General features: G+C 42.5%; 1 protein-coding gene across 1 annotated transcript in view; it reads left to right on the forward strand.

Annotated features, from left to right (window-relative positions):
* The window catches only part of BRINP2 (BMP/retinoic acid inducible neural specific 2), a 137,204-nt gene extending 119,885 nt beyond the window's left edge, over positions 1–17,319 (forward strand). The window contains exons 5-8 of the mRNA XM_006160885.2: positions 2,261–2,366; positions 4,887–5,123; positions 12,499–12,721; positions 14,462–17,319. Coding sequence (XP_006160947.1) covers positions 2,261–2,366; positions 4,887–5,123; positions 12,499–12,721; positions 14,462–15,578 — 1,683 coding nt within the window. The 3' untranslated portion in view covers positions 15,579–17,319. The remainder of the gene's footprint in view (positions 1–2,260; positions 2,367–4,886; positions 5,124–12,498; positions 12,722–14,461) is intronic.
* The last annotated feature ends 358 nt before the right edge of the window (positions 17,320–17,677 follow it).

Genomic DNA, 17,677 nt, shown 5'->3' on the forward strand with positions numbered 1-17,677 from the left:
GGTGTCTTAACTGATTATCCTCTTGTGGAACTCACCTTTGAAAACAGCAGAGTAGAGATCAGAAATTAACATCAAAGGCAGCCCAGAAATGACCAACATGGTGGTAGTGGAGGTAAGCAGATGGAGGGAGGGGAGGAGGAACAGGTATGGGGATCAGAAAGGAAAAGGTTAGGTCCAGCTGTAGCTCTTCTCTGATCTGTCCTGCCAGGATATAGCTGGTAAGTGACCATCTTAGGATGAGAGGGGGTGAGTGGAAAAGCCATTGCAGAATTCAGTGACAATGTGGTGGCCAGCTTACCTGGAGGTAGGGAAGGCAAGGCTACCAAATGCCACACTCCACCATTTTAACTGGGAAACTGGTCATCATTCAGACAGGCTGGTGGCTGCATCCCATGCACCACTATCTATCCCTTGGTCTTGGTCTGGAGCTCTCTCTCTTTTTCTAATTCCTTCTTCCTTCCATATTACCCCTACTCATCTGTCAAGACCAATTTATGCCTCACCTCACCCTTAAAGTCAGCTGCAAGGGTCTCTCCCATCTCTCTCTTCCCTGTACTTCTAGTCAGTATCACACTATCCCTCACTTGTTTACTTTGTTCCAGTGTATATTTTAAGCCTAGTAAACTAAAATCCCATGAAATATGTGGCTTACAGTTTGTATTTACTATGTTACATAGCATCTGCACCTGTCCCATGCACCGGCCTCTGCCCTACACTACACATCTACCTGCACCTGCACTATGTGCCTACACCTGCCCTACACTATGCACTTGCACCTGTCCTATGCACTGGCACCTGCCCTGCACTATACACCTGCACCTGTTCCATGCACCAGAACCTGCCCTACACTATGCACCTGCACCTGTCCTATGCATTTTAGAGCCCATGCACTGAAGCTCACACACCCCTTCTTTTTCTAAAAGTATGTTTCTTTCCGGTCTCTACCTGTCCACTTCTTATTTACCCTTAAGGATCAACTCAGAAGATATCTGCTCCTCATTCTCTTTGTTTAGAGTTGTGCTTTTCTTGGTGCTCATTATGACTTGAGTGTGTATTGTGCTGTGTGTGTGCCTGCCTCCCTGAGGATGCAGTATATCACTTGGACATCTTCGTGCCCATCCCTTCTTCCAAACCTAGAATACATTGCTCATACATTCTCAAACTTAAGGAGTACCTACTATGTGCCAGACACTCTATTAATTGCTGCCAACAGCATGGCCAGTAAAATAAATATGAGCTTATTTCTTTGGCAACTGTAATTTGTGAGGCCCATAAATAAATACTCACAGAATAGGATAGAAAACTAACTCGTATATCTACTGCAAAGCAGAGGTGTTTTAAGCCAGATGAAGAGGTCAGAGGTATTGGATGGACTTCCCTGAAGAACTCCAGAAAACGCACTCTATGAATGTTTGATGAATTGTATGGAATTGAACAGTGGCTGCTCAATAAATACTTGTTGATTGGTTGATTGATTGTTGGCAAAGACTTCAGAGATCCTGAGAAGAAAGGGCCTCCAGTCCCCATCATTCTTACTACATAATTATTTCAATGCATTTAAAGCTCCCCATTTTTCATCTTATACTTTAAACATCAGGGAAAACTGATGGGCCAACTTTATAATATTTTAAAATGACTCTATGGTGTTGTGGAATATTACATGGCTATAAGAGTTTATGTATATTTAATATACTTATTAAAATATGCAGTAAGTCCATGGCTGATTTTCTCTAAGGACGTCTCAGTGCCGAGGTGGGACTTAAATGTTTAATACTAATAATAATACTCATAAGTCATATTTCTCTAGTGCTTTTCATCATTGGGATTCCTGAAGTCTCTGAGCACCACATCAAGTGGATGCAGCTGGGCTCACCAGCAGGCTCACAGACATGACATCTTGCCCCCCTGCCTTCCTCTAAGGGAGAATGGGTGACTTTTGCTTAAAGGTCTCCCTCCTCCTCCAGCTTCCTCTGACTACATTGAATTTTCTCTTCCCAGACACAATTCCCTTTGGCACTCTCTGAAAGAGATCCACTTATGTACAACTGCTGCTGCCAGCCATATATCACAGACTGAGAATGACTCAGGACAAGCAAGAAAAGTGACTTTATGCTCCTGAGATAGGGAAAGGCACATACCATTCTTTTAGCTGGCTAAGGACAAGACACAGAGCCCAGGATTGTATCATTAAAGAAGAGAAGCACAAAGGGAATGTATCCACATCTCATCTAAATTTATACCTTACTCCTTCCTTCTCTAGGTCACAGAAACCAGGACTGGTCCTCTGGGTTGCAGCAACTATGACAATCTGGACTCAGTCAGCTCTGTCCTGGTGCAAAGTCCAGAGAACAAAGTACAGTTGCTGGGTAAGTAGTACCATGATTGTGTTTACACTATTTACACCTGGATCACCAAAGAGCAGTGAAAAGTCCTGCCTGATTTAGTTAAACCCTTCTTAAGACAAGAATGGGGGCGGTATTCTACAACTTGCCATCACTTTCTAGAGAAAGCTTCTGGTAGGGTTTACCCAATATCTAACACCCATTGCTCATACTACTTGACACCTAAATCCTCCCAACCCATATTTCTTCTCAGACCTTCATCACTATCCTAAGAGGAATAGCACATATATCCTTATAAGTTTTGACCTAGTCAGTGATCTTTGTTGCCCCCCCCTCCCTCCCAACAAGCCCTCTGTTTTATCCTATAAACACATTGGGGAATAGCTGGCCTTTGCAAAGCAGTTGAGGGCCACCATCTCCAGTTCAACTAAGAGCTATGCAAACTGTGAGAACATTGACAATCACAGCCTGAGAGTAGCCCCTGTTTTCTATTATTAGTCTGTGATCTTCCATGAGAAATTTGAAACAAGAATTTGAGAGTAATGGGAGTCTTTAGGCTGGAGGCAAAACAAACGAAACTTGAACAGAAAAAGGAAAGTGTGGCACACTATGTCTGGAAGCTAGGAGATAAGGAGAGGTGTTCATCTCCAGCTCTGAGTCCCCCAAGCATCCTAGCAGTAGGGCTATGCAGACTGATTCAGTGGGAAAAGTTCATTTTTCTTAAGGCCTAACTGAATCGGACTCTGTTTAAGATATTATTGTCTCAGCATTACAAAATCAATAGCCCTCACCCAGGATCTATGATTACAAATTCCAGGCAACCTGAGCCATATGCAACCCAGCAATGCTTTAGGAATCAAGATATATATATAAAATAAAGAGGAGTAAAAGACTACTTTATTTAAAGCTACCTAATGCAATTAACATCCTTCTTCTCCTGTGTTGCTGGATGGACCTGTTTTGTGTCTGGAAATTAGTGATGAGTGAAGTTCAAAATGTCTGGTGGTTCATTTGGAATAGTTTATACCATTTAATTTTATAGCCCATCACTCATGCAGCCATTGCTTAGGGCACTTATTTTATAGCAATGGGAAATGTTCTGGTGAGGAGGGTGGTGGTGCAGGGAGGTGAAAGGAAAGGACTTGGAGAGGGTGAGTATTGAAAGCCAGCATGTGGTGGACAGGGTATGGGGGAGGACCACTCAAGGTGGGCACAGTTTCAAGACAAGAAAATTTAGGAGCACTTTAGAATAGAAGGTAGACCTTGAGCAAGAACACAAACATCCATGGCTGCTGTCAATTTTAAGTTATATTTTGAGGTCTGCTGGACTGGGATATACACCTTGGGCTCTCTGATTTCCTGCCAAGCACAAGGTCAAGGGTGTGAAAATAAAGTGCTGGCAGACATTTGAGGAAAGGGGAGCTCATCAAATCCAGAAGTCTTCATGTTCCTCACTCTCTTGGCATCAGGTCTACTGGGGGAGCTCCCTGCAGTTCTGACCTTAAACATGGCCCAGACTGCACCTGAAGTCATGCCTATCTTTTGCTCACCCCTTGGTAAGCTTCTAACAGCTAGCTGCCTTATGTGTGGCTCAAAGCCAACTAGGAGTGTGTTCTACTACTGGTAAACTGATATCCACCACAGACATGTGAGAACACAGAAGTTTGAAGAGATTTAGTACATTTTAGCCAAATCAGAGGAGGCAAATTGAAAAAAAAAAAAAAAAAAGAAAAGATCTCAGGGCATTTGACTACCATCCTACTTTCAAGTCTCCTTAAGAGTTAAATCCTGTAGAGATGGAGCAGCCAGTACCAGTTATACTGTATGATCTGATAGGATGAGGACAGGGTTGACACCAAGTAGAGCCTACTGGTTCTGTGACATGGACAGGTCACTGTGGTCTTTGAGCTCGGATTTCCTCATCTACAGAAACTTAGTACATCCATGACTTGAAATCATATCTAGAAAGTAGCTGGCATAATGTTCACTTATACCCACAATACCTGTCCCTACCTCTTGTCCAGACTAGCCTCCTTGGTCATCAGTGCTGAGGTGGGAGGCCCAGGAAAGTCAGCATTCAATAATGTCCCAGGAGGTGTAGTGCTAATTTTAGGCTAGAAAAAGGATGGCTCTCAGATACAGGGCCAAAAGCCCATCAAGCTTTAATTCCTCCCCCATGAGGGCTGTAAGCATTTCTTTTATCTGAAACATCTTCCCATTTCTATCTTAGAAATGCTGATGTGTCGCCTATAATCCTGTTCTTATGATATTCATGCTCTAGGTTTGGCTGATGTGAGGGGTTTGGCTAAGCCTCAGGCTTTGATGTTCCTCATCTGCATTTTCAGATCCTCCCCCATCTGTCATGGGGCAGCAGTAGCCCTCTCTCCCAACCAGCTCAGCAGGATCAAGCCCTGGGGTGGCCATCCTTGGGTCCAAGATGTACAAGTCAGCAGAACCCCAACTGGGGATTCTGCAGCCTTAGGTATGGGAAACAGAGTCTCCACTCGTTTTGCCTAGTGATTCCTTGACACATCCTTGCCCTAGGCCTGCAGGTGCTGCTGCCCGAGTACCTGCGTGAGCGCTTTGTGACTGCAGCGCTCAGCTACATCACATGCAGCTCTGAGGGTGAGCTCATCTGCAAGGAGAATGACTGCTGGTGCAAGTGCAGCCCTACCTTCCCAGAATGCAACTGCCCTGATGCTGACATCCAGGCCATGGAAGACAGCCTACTGCAGATCCAGGACTCCTGGGCCACTCACAACCGGCAGTTTGAGGAGTCAGGTGAGCAGCGAGCTGGTCCAGTATTCCCTGTCAGTAAGTGGGGGCTATAAGATCCAGGGCAAGAAGTTCGGGAACTCAGCTTGGATTCAGGCTAGCCACTAATTATCTCTGTGACTCCAAGCAGTTGATATTACTACCATGAATCTAGAGTGTTATTTTATTTCTATATGTGAATGGGCATAGTATACATCTAAGAGGTATGTTTTAAAGACTTAATGAACTAAGGTAAATTAAATGAAGATGCAGACCTTGTTGTCTTGTTGCTACTGATCCCAAGGTGCCTAGAATAATATTTGTTCACAGGGTACATAACAATATTTGAAACATAACAATATTTGAAACATAATTTTGGATAAAGCAAAAACATAGAGTAAATGCATAGAACAGTACAAAGCTAGCTGTTACTTGTGGCTGATGTAACAAGCAACTAATACATATATAAAATATATACAAATAACTTGTTGCTGATGTAACTAATATGAATATTAGATTCAGGGGAATTTTTGGAATCTTTGCATCCTTGCCCTGTTACTGACCAACTGCATTGGATTAGTCATGTAGTTACTCACCTCAGTTCCCTCATCTGTAAAAGAGAGAATGTAATAATAATAAGTGGTGGAAGCCTCCTATAAACAATGTAGAAGAAATCACTGTATAAAGAACACTGTGACTCAGGCAGCAATTCAGCAGTTCTTTTTCTGCATGGGAAAGATCCTGGGTTCACATTCTAGGACCTCTGAACACACCAGGCATGCACACATGCCTGTGACCCAGGCTGGCATACTCTGTTGGGAGTGCCTATCTTACTCTACTTTCCTCCCTCTCTGTCTCTCATGGAGAAAAATACACACACACACACACACACACACACACACACAAATTTATACATATATAAATTTAAAAATACTAGGTATGGTATATTCACACATTTAAATACTAAATGAATGATAGGTACATGAATATATCTCCGAAACAATTTTGGATAAAGCAAAAAAAGGAAAAGGTTATGTATTTTATACATATTTATATGTTTATATATAATACTATAATAATAATTTATTATATATAACACATATTTAATACTATTTATATGATGCTTATAAACATGCTAATCAGTATATAGTATTTTTGTGGATAAAGATAATTGTAGGGGGGACTAGCAGTTAGCGCAACGGCTATGTTGCTAGACTCCCACATAGTCGACCGCGGTTTGCGTCCCGGACCTGGTGGCTTAAAATTCACGCTGGGTACGTGTGCGTGCATGCCCAAGATCCTGAGAGGAGAATGGAGGAGAAGGGATTCTGGCATGGCCATCCCCCCTGGGAGGTGATTTCTCACTTTCTGTCTCTCTGTCTCTCTCTGTCTATCTGGCGAGAACACATACCCTATAGTGAAAACCTCTCCAAAAAACAAACAAAAAAAAAGATAATTGTAGAAAGCACACAAAACTTGGGACCAGTAGTTGGCGTAATGGTTATGTTGCTGGACACACATGTAGTCGACCATGGTTCGGGTCCTGGACCCAGTGGTTTAAACTCATGGCAGACGGATGTGCATGCATGCTCAAGATCCTGAGAGGAAAATGGAGGAAAAAGGATTTCAGCCACCTGGCGGGGTGATTTCTCATTTTCTGTCTCTCTGTCTTTCTGGCGAGTGCACGCACCCTATAGGAAAAACCTCTCAAAAAAAAAAAAAAAGTGACAATGGTAAGAAAAAATATTGAAGAGCATGGTTATAAAAGGATAGAGAAGAAGGGGAAGTTCAGGAGATTCAAGTCCCTTTATTTAAAAATAAATTTTAGTATATATATTTGAGGTTCACAGCATGATGTTATGAGATACATAAAGATACAGAAGTACATGTAGTAGTATTGTATAGCACCATGGTTACTGTACTGAAGGTAATATCTCCTGTTCTTACTTTGTGTGTATGACAGGGCAGCTAAAATCTACTTATTTTTTTAAAAAAATTCCTTACTTACTTCTTAAACTATATTCTTTTATTAATAAGCAAAAACCCAACTTCCTGTTTCATTGAACTATTGTATTGTGTTTTTAAGTCTCAATTTCATTCATTTCTGCTCTGACCTTTATTTCTTTCCTTCTACTAATTTTTAGGTTTGATTTGTTCTTGCTTTTCTAGCTTCCTGAGCTACATTGTTAGGTTATGTGAAATCTTTCTACTTTATTGACAGAGGCACTTATTGTTATAAGGTTCCCTCTTACTACTGCTTTTGCTATGTACCATAGATGTTAGTATGCTGTGCTTTCATTTCATTAGTTTCAAGTTATTTTAAAATGTCCTTCTTAATTTCTTCATTGATACAGTGGTCATTCAGAGGCATGATGTTTAACTTTCATGCATTCATACAACTGCCAAAGTCCTGTTGTTATTGATTAGCAGTTTAATTCCATTGTGGTAGAAAAGGTATGTTTTTAAAATTTTGCATTGTTAAGACTTTTGTGGACTACCGTATGGTCTATCCTGAAGAATGTTCCTGATGAGAAGAATGTGATTTTGCAGCTGTTTGGTGAAATGTTCCATAAATGTCTGTCAGGTCCGTTTGGTCTATGGTATAGTTTAAATTTTATATTTCTTTTTAATTTTCCCCCTAGATGTTCTGTCCAGTGCTAACAGTAGGGTGTTGAAGTCCTCAACTGCTGGTGTCTTGAGTCTGTCTCTCTAATATCTGCTTCACATATTTAGGTGTTCTGGTGTAGATGCATATATATTTTCTATTGTTATACCATTTGCTGATTTCATCACTTTATCATAATATAATGATGCTTTTTTTTTGTCTCTTCTTACAGTTTTTGAATTAAAGTCTATTTTATCTGATTTAAGTATAGCACTCCTGCTCACGTTGGGTTTTTATGTAGACTATCTTTTTCTACCACTTCACTTTTAGTCTTTATCTTCACCAGTGAAATGAGTTTATTATGACTCTGTCTTGGTTTTTTATCCATACAGCCAGTCTACATTTTTTTATTTTTTTGAGAAGTTTTTGCTATAGGGCATATACGCTCATCAGAAAGACATAGAGAGACAGAGAGACAGAAAGTGAGAAATCACCCTCCGGGGGGGATGGCCACGCTGCAAACCCTTTGTCTCCATTCTCCTCTCGGGATCTTGGGCATGCATGCACACGCGCCCAGGACCCAGTCCTGGGTCTGAGACTCAACTGCAGTCAACTGCATGGGAGTCCTGCAATATAGCCATTATGCTAACTGCTGGTCCCAGTCTACATCTTTTAATCTGAGAGTTTAATACATTTGCATTACAATTATTATTGGTGAGAACTCACTCCTGTCAATTAGTTAATTGTTTTCCAGTTGTTCTGCATTTCATTTGTTTCTTCCTCTCTTATTGTATTCTTTTCAGTTTGAAGACTTTCTCTAGCATTAAGGTTTGATTTCTTTTTCACATTTATGTATCTGTTCTTCAAGTGAGTTTTGTACTTTTAGCATTTTCATGATGATGATTATTATCCATTTGCTTCCAGATGTAGAACTCCCTTAAGCATTTCTTATAAAGCTAGTCTCATGAAGATAACTTTGTTTTAGTTTTTGTTTATCTGGGAAAGACTGCTTCTCCTTCTCATTTCTGGAGGATAGCTTTGCTGGGTGTAATATTCTTGGCTGGCAGTTTTATTGTTTCTTACTTTGAATATATCATCCATTCTCTTTTTGGTCTGGAAGGTTTCCACTGAGAAACCTTCTGTTGGTCTAATGGATATTCCTTTATATGAAACTTGATGATTCTCTTTTGCTGTCTTTAGAATTCTCTCTTTATCTTTGAGTCTTGACAGCTTGACTTTAATGTGCCTCAGAGAGGAACTTTTGGGTTGAATACATTTGAGACCTCTCAGCTTCCTAAATCTGAATGTTTATGTCTCTGAAAACTTGGGGAGTTTTCAGTTTTTATTTTATGAAATAGTTTTCTATAATTTTCCTCATCTTTTCTCTTTCCAGAACTCCCATAATGCAAATATTTAGTTACTTAATGGTATCTTTTGGTTCCATAGGTTTTCTTTTTTATTCTTCTTATTATTTTTAGTTTCTTTCATCAGAGTGTAAGACAGGAAAAGGGAGAGATAGATATATAGAGAGAAGCATGCACTCTCAACAGGATCTTATGCTGTGATCACCCCTTCAAGTCCTCCTAGCCAACCAGGATAATGGTCATGTGTGCCCAGCATGTATAGGTTGATCAGGAAATCAAACTTAACAATCTTCTGTTGATCCAGTATCATTTGAACAGTGTTACTGCTGTACCATCAAGCCAACCTTTATTCTTCTTTCCTTCTTTCTTTTTCCTTTCTCTTTGTCTGTGTAATTTGAGAAGACCTGTCTTCAAGTTCAAAAGTTCTTTCCTCTGTTTTATCATGCTTGTTGTCAAAGCTCTTGTCTAAATTTTTAAATTTTTTCAGTTCTGAAATATTTGTTCAGTTCTTTTTCATGATATCTCTTTGTTAAATTTCTCATTTAAATCCTGTATTACTTTCCTGATTCCATTGACTTGTATAACCGTAGTCTGATTCTCACTGAATTTATGATCATTATTTTTAATCCTTTTCAGATATCTCATAGGTTTCCTTCTCTGTGAGATCTATTGCTAAAGAATCATTGTGTTTCTTTGGGAGTATCATGCTACTTTGCTTTTTCATGTTTCTTGTGTCCCTACATTGATATCCATGCATCTGGTGGAACAACTGGCTCTATTTTTATAAGATGGCTTTAATGGTGAAAGATTTTCTCCTAAAGGTAGATCCTAGGATATCAGTTGGGTAGTGTATGCTGGCTTTGGTTCCACATAGGTATGGTAGTGTAGTCTCTGTGTAGTTTCTTCAGCTGCAATCAGCATCAGGTGTACCTGCAAATGCCTCAGTGGCCTAGGCTGAAGGAATTTATAAGGCTGGCTTTTTGGTTGGGACCCAGCACTCCAAGAGGCAGGATATATTTGTGGTGGACAGGTTTGTCTGTAGGTGTGATGTGCAGAGGGGGCAGATCTTCTAGCTATTTCCATAGGCTACTGGTGTGTAGAGCTCTTCCAGCATCTCCCCACACAGCATGTGACTGTGGATGGGGTAACTCACCTGGCTGTTCCCCTGGGATATGAGATGGAGAGTGGGCAGGGCTCCTCTAGCAGCTCTCAGCTTTAGTGGTTTTGGGCTGAGTCACTTTCCTGGTTACTTTCACAGAGCACAGTGGGGTGGGACCCTTTCAGTGTTTTAGCCATGGGCAGAACATGGCTGGCTAAAACATCTCTGGCTGCTTCCACAAGACATGGCTAACCCAGGGTCTCTCAAGGGGCTTGACTGTGATTGGGATAGCTCACCTAGCTCTTCACAGGGTGGCAAAGGGGTGAGACCACTCCAGGGGCTCCCAGTAGGGGTGGCTGTGAGCAGGATTGCTTGCCCAGCTACTCTTTCAGGATGCAGGTGGGTGTGATCATGAGAAGGCTTAGTGCAATCATGATCATGAGAAGGCTTAGTGCAGTCTGAATGGAGGGGAGTACAACATGGCCTGGACTCCTCTGGGGAAATTCAGTGGTGTGGCCTCATTAGCCACTTCTCAAACTGGTCTCAGGGTCTGTGAAGGCTGAAGGGTTCCACCGTAGTAAAGACTTCAGGTGTCCATGGTGTTACTAGAGGCATCTGAGGACTCTCTGGCCTGTACTCTCCTCATCACACAATACCCCTTTCAGTTTCAAGCTGATCTCAACTGGGCAGCAGATGCAAGATGCTCCTTCCCTCTACCACACTATTCTGAATCTTCATATCTGCAACATCTATACCCCATCCCCATTATAGCACTCGACCTCAATCAATCAGAATGTCAGCTGCTTATTCTTTGCTTTGGTCTTTTTGTTTGTGGTAGGGAAGTACATTAAGCACATCTGGTCAGCCATCTTGCTGGAAGTTCTGGTTTGCTTCATTTAAAAAATTAAGCCAGTATGGAAAAAGCTAGGTGGAAGGCACATGAAAGCTTATTCTATTTTTATCTAAGCTCTTTTGTACACTTACCTATTTTATAAAATGAACTATGCAAATGCTTGTTAGTGCCATTATTAGATGTGAGTCTCTCATCTTCTGGGGAAATGAAGAATGAGGTACATGAGAAATCAGAATGAGCTGAGACCTAAGGGGTTGTAATTTCAAGTCTTAGACAAGGCATTTAGTAACTAAGGAAAATACCAGATTCCAGTCTCCTGACCCCATGCATTGGGTTAATGGTGGTGAGTTATGTTCCATAACATCACTTCAGGTTATCACCACTGTGAGTTATTGCTAACGAGTAAATGAGAGCTGTCTAGACCTCAATGAGGAGACCTCGTGGCTGCAGTCAAAGCAATGCAAGAAGACAGATCTGAGCCTAAGTTATGAAAACCTGGTGTGTCCAGAAAGCTCTAAGGATAACTCAGACTTAGTAGCAGTTTAGAACCACAAAACACGTTTTGGATGAGCTGCAAGAAAGAATGGGTATTTGGCCAAGAGCTGAGGGTGAAAGAAAGGAAAACTATCTTAGGAGTCAGAGAGAAGGATATGGAGGGGAGAGGCCAACCTCTGGGAGTGAAAATTTTCTGAGAAGATTTCTGAGAGGTATGCATGCTCACCTCCAAGAGTGCCTTACATCTTTCAAAAGTGTGTTGTGATATTATTGAGGAAAACTGACTGAAGACTGTGTTATGACTTACAAGGAGGCATAAAGGGGAAAGAGATGCATCCCGAGGTCATTGGCAAAAGCAGAGGAAAGAGATGCATCCCGAGGTCATTGGCAAAGGCAGGCTCTCTGGCCTCTTGAATGGTGATAGAGATCTGTTTTGTTTTTCTTTTTTCTTTTTTCTTTTCTTTTTTTTTTTATTTTGACATAGGGGACATGCACTTGCCAGACAGAGAGAGACAGAGAGATAGAAAGCGAGAAATCACCCCCCCCAGGGGAGATGGCCACACCGCAATCCCTTCTCCTCCATTCTCCTCTCAGGATCTTGGGCACACATGCACATGCTCCCAGCATGAGTTTTAAGCCACCGGGTCTGGGATGCGAACTGCGGTCAACTACATGGGTGTCCAGCAACATAGCCATTACACTAACTGCTGGTCCCAGGTTTTAGAGATCTCTTGAAATTCAGAAACATATTAGGGGGAAAATCCTGAACCCATATTTTCTGGTGTGCTAATTATCTCTCAAGAAAGCTTGAGAGAGAGAGGCGGTGGGGGGGTGGGTGAAACGGGCCTAGAAATGTGAAGTAAAGTCTCCTAAAGTCTCCTTCCTCATGCAGTGACTGAAGGCCTATGCCTGGGAGCCCCAACTTGCCCCTCCCAAGGCTGTGTGTCGCTGCCTCTCAGCTGCAGCTCCTATGTTCTTGCCCACAGAAGAGTTCCAGGCTCTGCTGAAAAGGCTGCCCGATGACAGGTTCCTGAACTCCACAGCTATCTCTCAGTTCTGGGCCATGGACACCAACCTCCAGCACCGCTACCAGCAGCTGGGCTCCAGCTTGAAAGTGCTGTTCAAGAAGACTCACCGAATTGTCCGCCGGCTCTTCAACCTCTGTAAGCGCTGCCATCGGCAGCCTCGTTTCCGCCTGCCCAAGGAGAGGTGAGCACTCCAAACGCTAGAGCCAGAGCTCAGCACCTCCCACCAAGAGCCACTGAGGCCAAGGAGGACTCCAGGTCCAGCATGGGAGATGCGAGAATGGTGACCCACCTGGCCTTTCTGAATTCCTGTACTCTTGACCTACTCATGTGCGTCATTCTCAATTGTAAATTATGTCTGAAGTGAGAGGGAAAAAGAGAGAGGTTAATTTCACTTTTATCTAAATTATAGTAGATTCAAATGCTATTCTAATAATGCTCTAATTCTCACTCATTTCCATTTTAATAAGTCTTTTAGGAAAGAAATAGGTGGAGTTTAAGCTCATACAGCATTTTCAAGTGATGAAAAATACACACAGTGACTTGTCTGTTCTCAGTCAAGGGAGGAAAGAAAGCTGAGACCTTGTGCCTCAGGAATAGAGTGGGATATGTTATAGAAGGCATTCACATATTCATCCACTTATTCATTTATTTATTTAACAAAATTTTATTAAGTCTATATTACATCCTACTATTGGGTTGTTGGAAAAGTCATGACACATTTTTTGTGTAGAAAAATACATCACAACTTTTCTGATGACCCAATATTAAGCTATTAGACATGTTACAGAATGAGAAAGATTTAACATAAAAAAAAGAAACAAAAATTAGATAATTATAACTATTTGGCAGTTAGTTAAATGTGTGGCAGTGAAACATAAAGGGATATTTTCCTAGAGGGAAAGGCCAGAGAGGAAAGTGTCCTTAGAGAAGGAAGTCCTGGCCAGATTGTGCAGGAGGATCTGGACAAGGTCTAGCACACACAGGTGGGACAGTGTTCCGGACAAGGGGAGTTGCCTTCACAGCAACCCAGACATGGCTTCCACTGAGGCACAGCGGAGAGGGGAAGTATAAGTGGAAAGGACAGGCCATTTACTTTTTGAATTTCTACCATGCACCAGCAACAATTCTCATTTCTGAGACTATGTTGATCAATAATATAATGTCCTCCCTCTCATGGTATTTATAGGAAAGCAGTCCATAAGCAAGTAAATAATAAATAAACACAGTAATTTCAGATACTGATAATTGCCATGAATTAAAAAGAAAATAAAACCAGGATGATGTGATAGTGACTGAAGTAGTTCTTTTGAAAGGATTATCAGGGAAGACCTCTTAGAGGAGGTAACATAAGAGTTGAAATCTATTGCTTTTAATTTTTATTTATTTGTTGTTCATAATTGTGTATATTTACTGGGTATGGTGAGATATTTTGCCATACATATATGATGTGTAATGATCAAATTAGAGTAATGAGCATATTTATCACCTTAGACATTTCTGACTTCTTTATGTTTAGAATACCAAAAGAGTTGGCTATAAAAATTCTGTTTCAAAGAGAGAATAGAAAGGACAAAGACTTTGAAGTGGGAATGCAGTTGGCAGGAAGTTGGAATGTTTGGAGAGCCCTCTAAGGCTGAAAACCTAGATATGATATAGAAGATGTTGGAGATTTTCTGTAGGCTTTTGAATAAGGGAATGAGGGATTTGGGAGAGATGAACCTTACTGCTTTCAGCACAAGTTGGATGTCAAAAATTTCTGGTGCTGATCCATCAGACACAGAGCTCCAGGATTTTCTCAAAGAGCAGAGCAGTAGGGTTTCCATCATTCAGAGAATCAGGGACTTTAATCTTCTTCATTGCTTGCCCTGCCTGTTTGTCAATGTCCTTTGACCCTTGTTTCATTTTTATCTCCCTCTCTAAGGACTTTGTCTTACTGGTGGAATCGAGTCCAATCCCTCCTCTACTGTGGAGAAAGCACCTTCCCTGGCACCTTCCTGGAACAGAGCCACAGCTGCACCTGCCCATATGACCAATCTTCCTGCCAGGGCCCCATCCCATGTGCCTTGGGCGAAGGGCCTGCATGTGCCCACTGCGCTCCAGACAATAGCACCCGTTGTGGGAGCTGCAACCCAGGCTATGTACTGGCTCAGGGGCTGTGCCGACCAGAGGTGGCTGAATCCCTGGAGAACTTTCTTGGGTTGGAGACAGACCTGCAGGACCTAGAGCTGAAGTACCTGCTGCAGAAGCGAGATAGCCGCATCGAGGTACACTCCATCTTCATCAGCAATGACATGCGTCTGGGCAGCTGGTTCGATCCTTCCTGGAGGAAGCGCATGCTGCTCACCCTGAAGAGCAACAAGTACAAGCCTGGGCTGGTGCACGTGATGTTGGCCTTGTCCTTGCAGATCTGCCTCACTAAGAACAGCACCCTGGAGCCTGTCATGGCCATCTATGTCAATCCTTTTGGGGGCAGCCACTCTGAGAGTTGGTTCATGCCCGTGAATGAGGGTGACTTCCCTGACTGGGAGAGGACTAATGTGGATGCAGCTGCCCAGTGCCAAAACTGGACTATCACCTTGGGGAACAGGTGGAAGACCTTCTTTGAGACAGTCCATGTTTACCTACGGAGCCGAATCAAGTCCCTGGATGATAGCTCCAATGAGACAATCTACTATGAACCACTGGAGATGACTGACCCCTCCAAGAATTTGGGCTACATGAAAATCAACACTTTGCAGGTCTTTGGCTACAGCTTGCCCTTTGACCCTGATGCTATTCGGGACTTAATACTCCAGTTGGACTATCCCTATACTCAAGGTTCCCAGGACTCAGCTCTCTTGCAGCTCATTGAGCTTAGGGACCGGGTAAACCAGCTTTCTCCACCTGGAAAAGTCCGACTTGATCTCTTCTCCTGCTTGCTCCGGCATCGGCTCAAGCTGGCCAACAATGAGGTGGGCAGGATCCAGTCCTCCCTGAGGGCTTTCAATTCGAAGCTGCCAAACCCTATTGAGTATGAGACAGGAAAACTCTGTAGCTAATGTGGAGGGAGACCACTCCAATGCTGGGCAGGGAGGGGATCCACAAATCTGAGCTGCAAAGATATCTAAGCCCTCACCTTAGTGCCAACAGGGTGCTCCCACGAGACTGTCAGCACCCAGCAGATGGGACCTTGAAGCTTGGACTGAAGCAGGCAGGAAAGAAAGAGCTATTGCACACATACACACACTCACACAAACACTCGCACACTTGCACACTCACACGGGGGGCTAAAATTCAGCGGCCTCGAATCTGTAAAGTTGGTGCTTTCCAAAATGAATTGAAGGAGAGGAGCCAATGAAGAGATTAAGAAAAAGAACCAGCCAAACCATGAAACAAATATAAAACAAACCTTAAAAGTGATTCTTGTCATTCAAGAAAGCAAGAGGGGACAAAAATGGGAGGGGCGGGAGCTCTTCCTCCCCCTCTGTGGAGTCACTTTTGTATTCTTTTTAACCAGATTTCTTAAAATATTGTTGTTTTGTGAATCCCTACATTGGTTCTCATTTTTTGTATGCTGCCTCCTCTGTGCCCTCCCCTACACTGACTGCTTCTCGGAACTTGCTCCCCTGGGAAACGTGAGAAATGCACCCAACAGAGGAAATTTATGCTAATGGCAGGTGGGCAAGTGGGCAGCCCCTCGCTCCTGTCCTTACTTCTCCCTCTCTCCAGCCCCCTTGCCTTGGCCTCCCCAGTTTCAGGGTTCTGACTTGTTTCAAGTTCCCCTCCTGGTCCATCCAGAACTCCCCTTCTGACAGTTCTCCTTCTGTCCAAGAAAGCAGTTCTGTCAAGTTAGAGAGACAATATAGAGAGAAATGTTCCTTTTTTAAAAAAAGAAAAAAAGAAAACAAAAATATTTATTTTGTGATTGTTTTTCTTGTTGATTTGCTCCAGCCACATGAACATCTGAGTAAAAATTTACCTGGTTTAATATATTTTCTAAAAAGGCCTTTTATTAGGGGAAAAGAGAAAAAACATAGAGAAAAAAAAGCATAGTGTCCTGGGTTGCCTGAACTTTTTTGAAATTTCTATATGTGTGATGGACGGTGTCCATAGATGGGGGACATCACTGTGTGGAAGACTGGTTAATAGTGTACTCACTAGTGAGTGCCTGCTTGTGTTCACTGTGTGTGCGTGTGTGTGAAAGAAAGAGGAATGAAATGAGGAGTGAGCTAGAATTATTCCAGAGAGTTATCTCAGTATCCCCCACCTTCTCCTTCCCCTGGTGTGAGGACCAGCCTAGGCCCTACAACCAAGATTCGTCACTATCAGAAGAGCAGCCTGAAAGGGCTTATTCACTATAGCTATGATGTTGGGGCAGATGTCTAGTAAAGAGGCTCCTCTTCGTCCACGAAGCTATGGCCATCAGGAGAATTTGCTGTATCCTGAGTCTTTGACCTAGAATTATACTTGGAGAAAATTGTGGAGGATGCACGTGCAGCCATTCTGTCTGATTACCACTTTCCCAACCTAAAAAGCAGCTTTCACATCTTCCACACTAAATAATACATTCTCCTCCCCTTAGTGCCTCCCCCAGGTGGTACAGAAATCACTTCATAGCATATCTTCTGAAGAACCACTTCTCTGTCTATGCTCTTCATCTTCCAAGTATGATGCGTAGGCATGACAACCCCATTTTATTCAGGAGAAAGTCACCACATACATACTAAGTAGCTCATTCCCTACCTCTCAGTATAAAATGAAATGGGAGACAATGAGAAGATGATCATGTCCACCCACCCAACGGCCTTCTATGTTTATTGTTGCATAGAGAAGAATATAACACTACTTCTTCAGTCTGCAAGGACTTGAAATCCTTAAAAGGTGAGCAGCCTGAGGCTTCCCAAGGTGTCCAACGTTGAAACAGAGATGGGATGATCTAGGGTGAACATCATTATTGGCTATTTCTAGTTCAAATTACAGCTTGTATTGGGGTGTTTGTACTAAGATTTTTACCTGTGGGAGATGGAACCATCAGATGACATCTTCATCAATGGGAGTGCCTATATGTGCCAGAGAAGGATGCTTTTGATGGGAAGGGCATTGCAGATAGTGGGAAGGCTTTGCTGCCTTCAGTGGTGGAGTTTGTGAGGTATAAGGG

This window comes from Tupaia chinensis, unplaced genomic scaffold (assembly GCF_000334495.1).
Source record: "Tupaia chinensis unplaced genomic scaffold, TupChi_1.0 Scaffold000710_1, whole genome shotgun sequence".
In the NCBI taxonomy this organism is placed as follows: domain Eukaryota; kingdom Metazoa; phylum Chordata; class Mammalia; order Scandentia; family Tupaiidae; genus Tupaia; species Tupaia belangeri.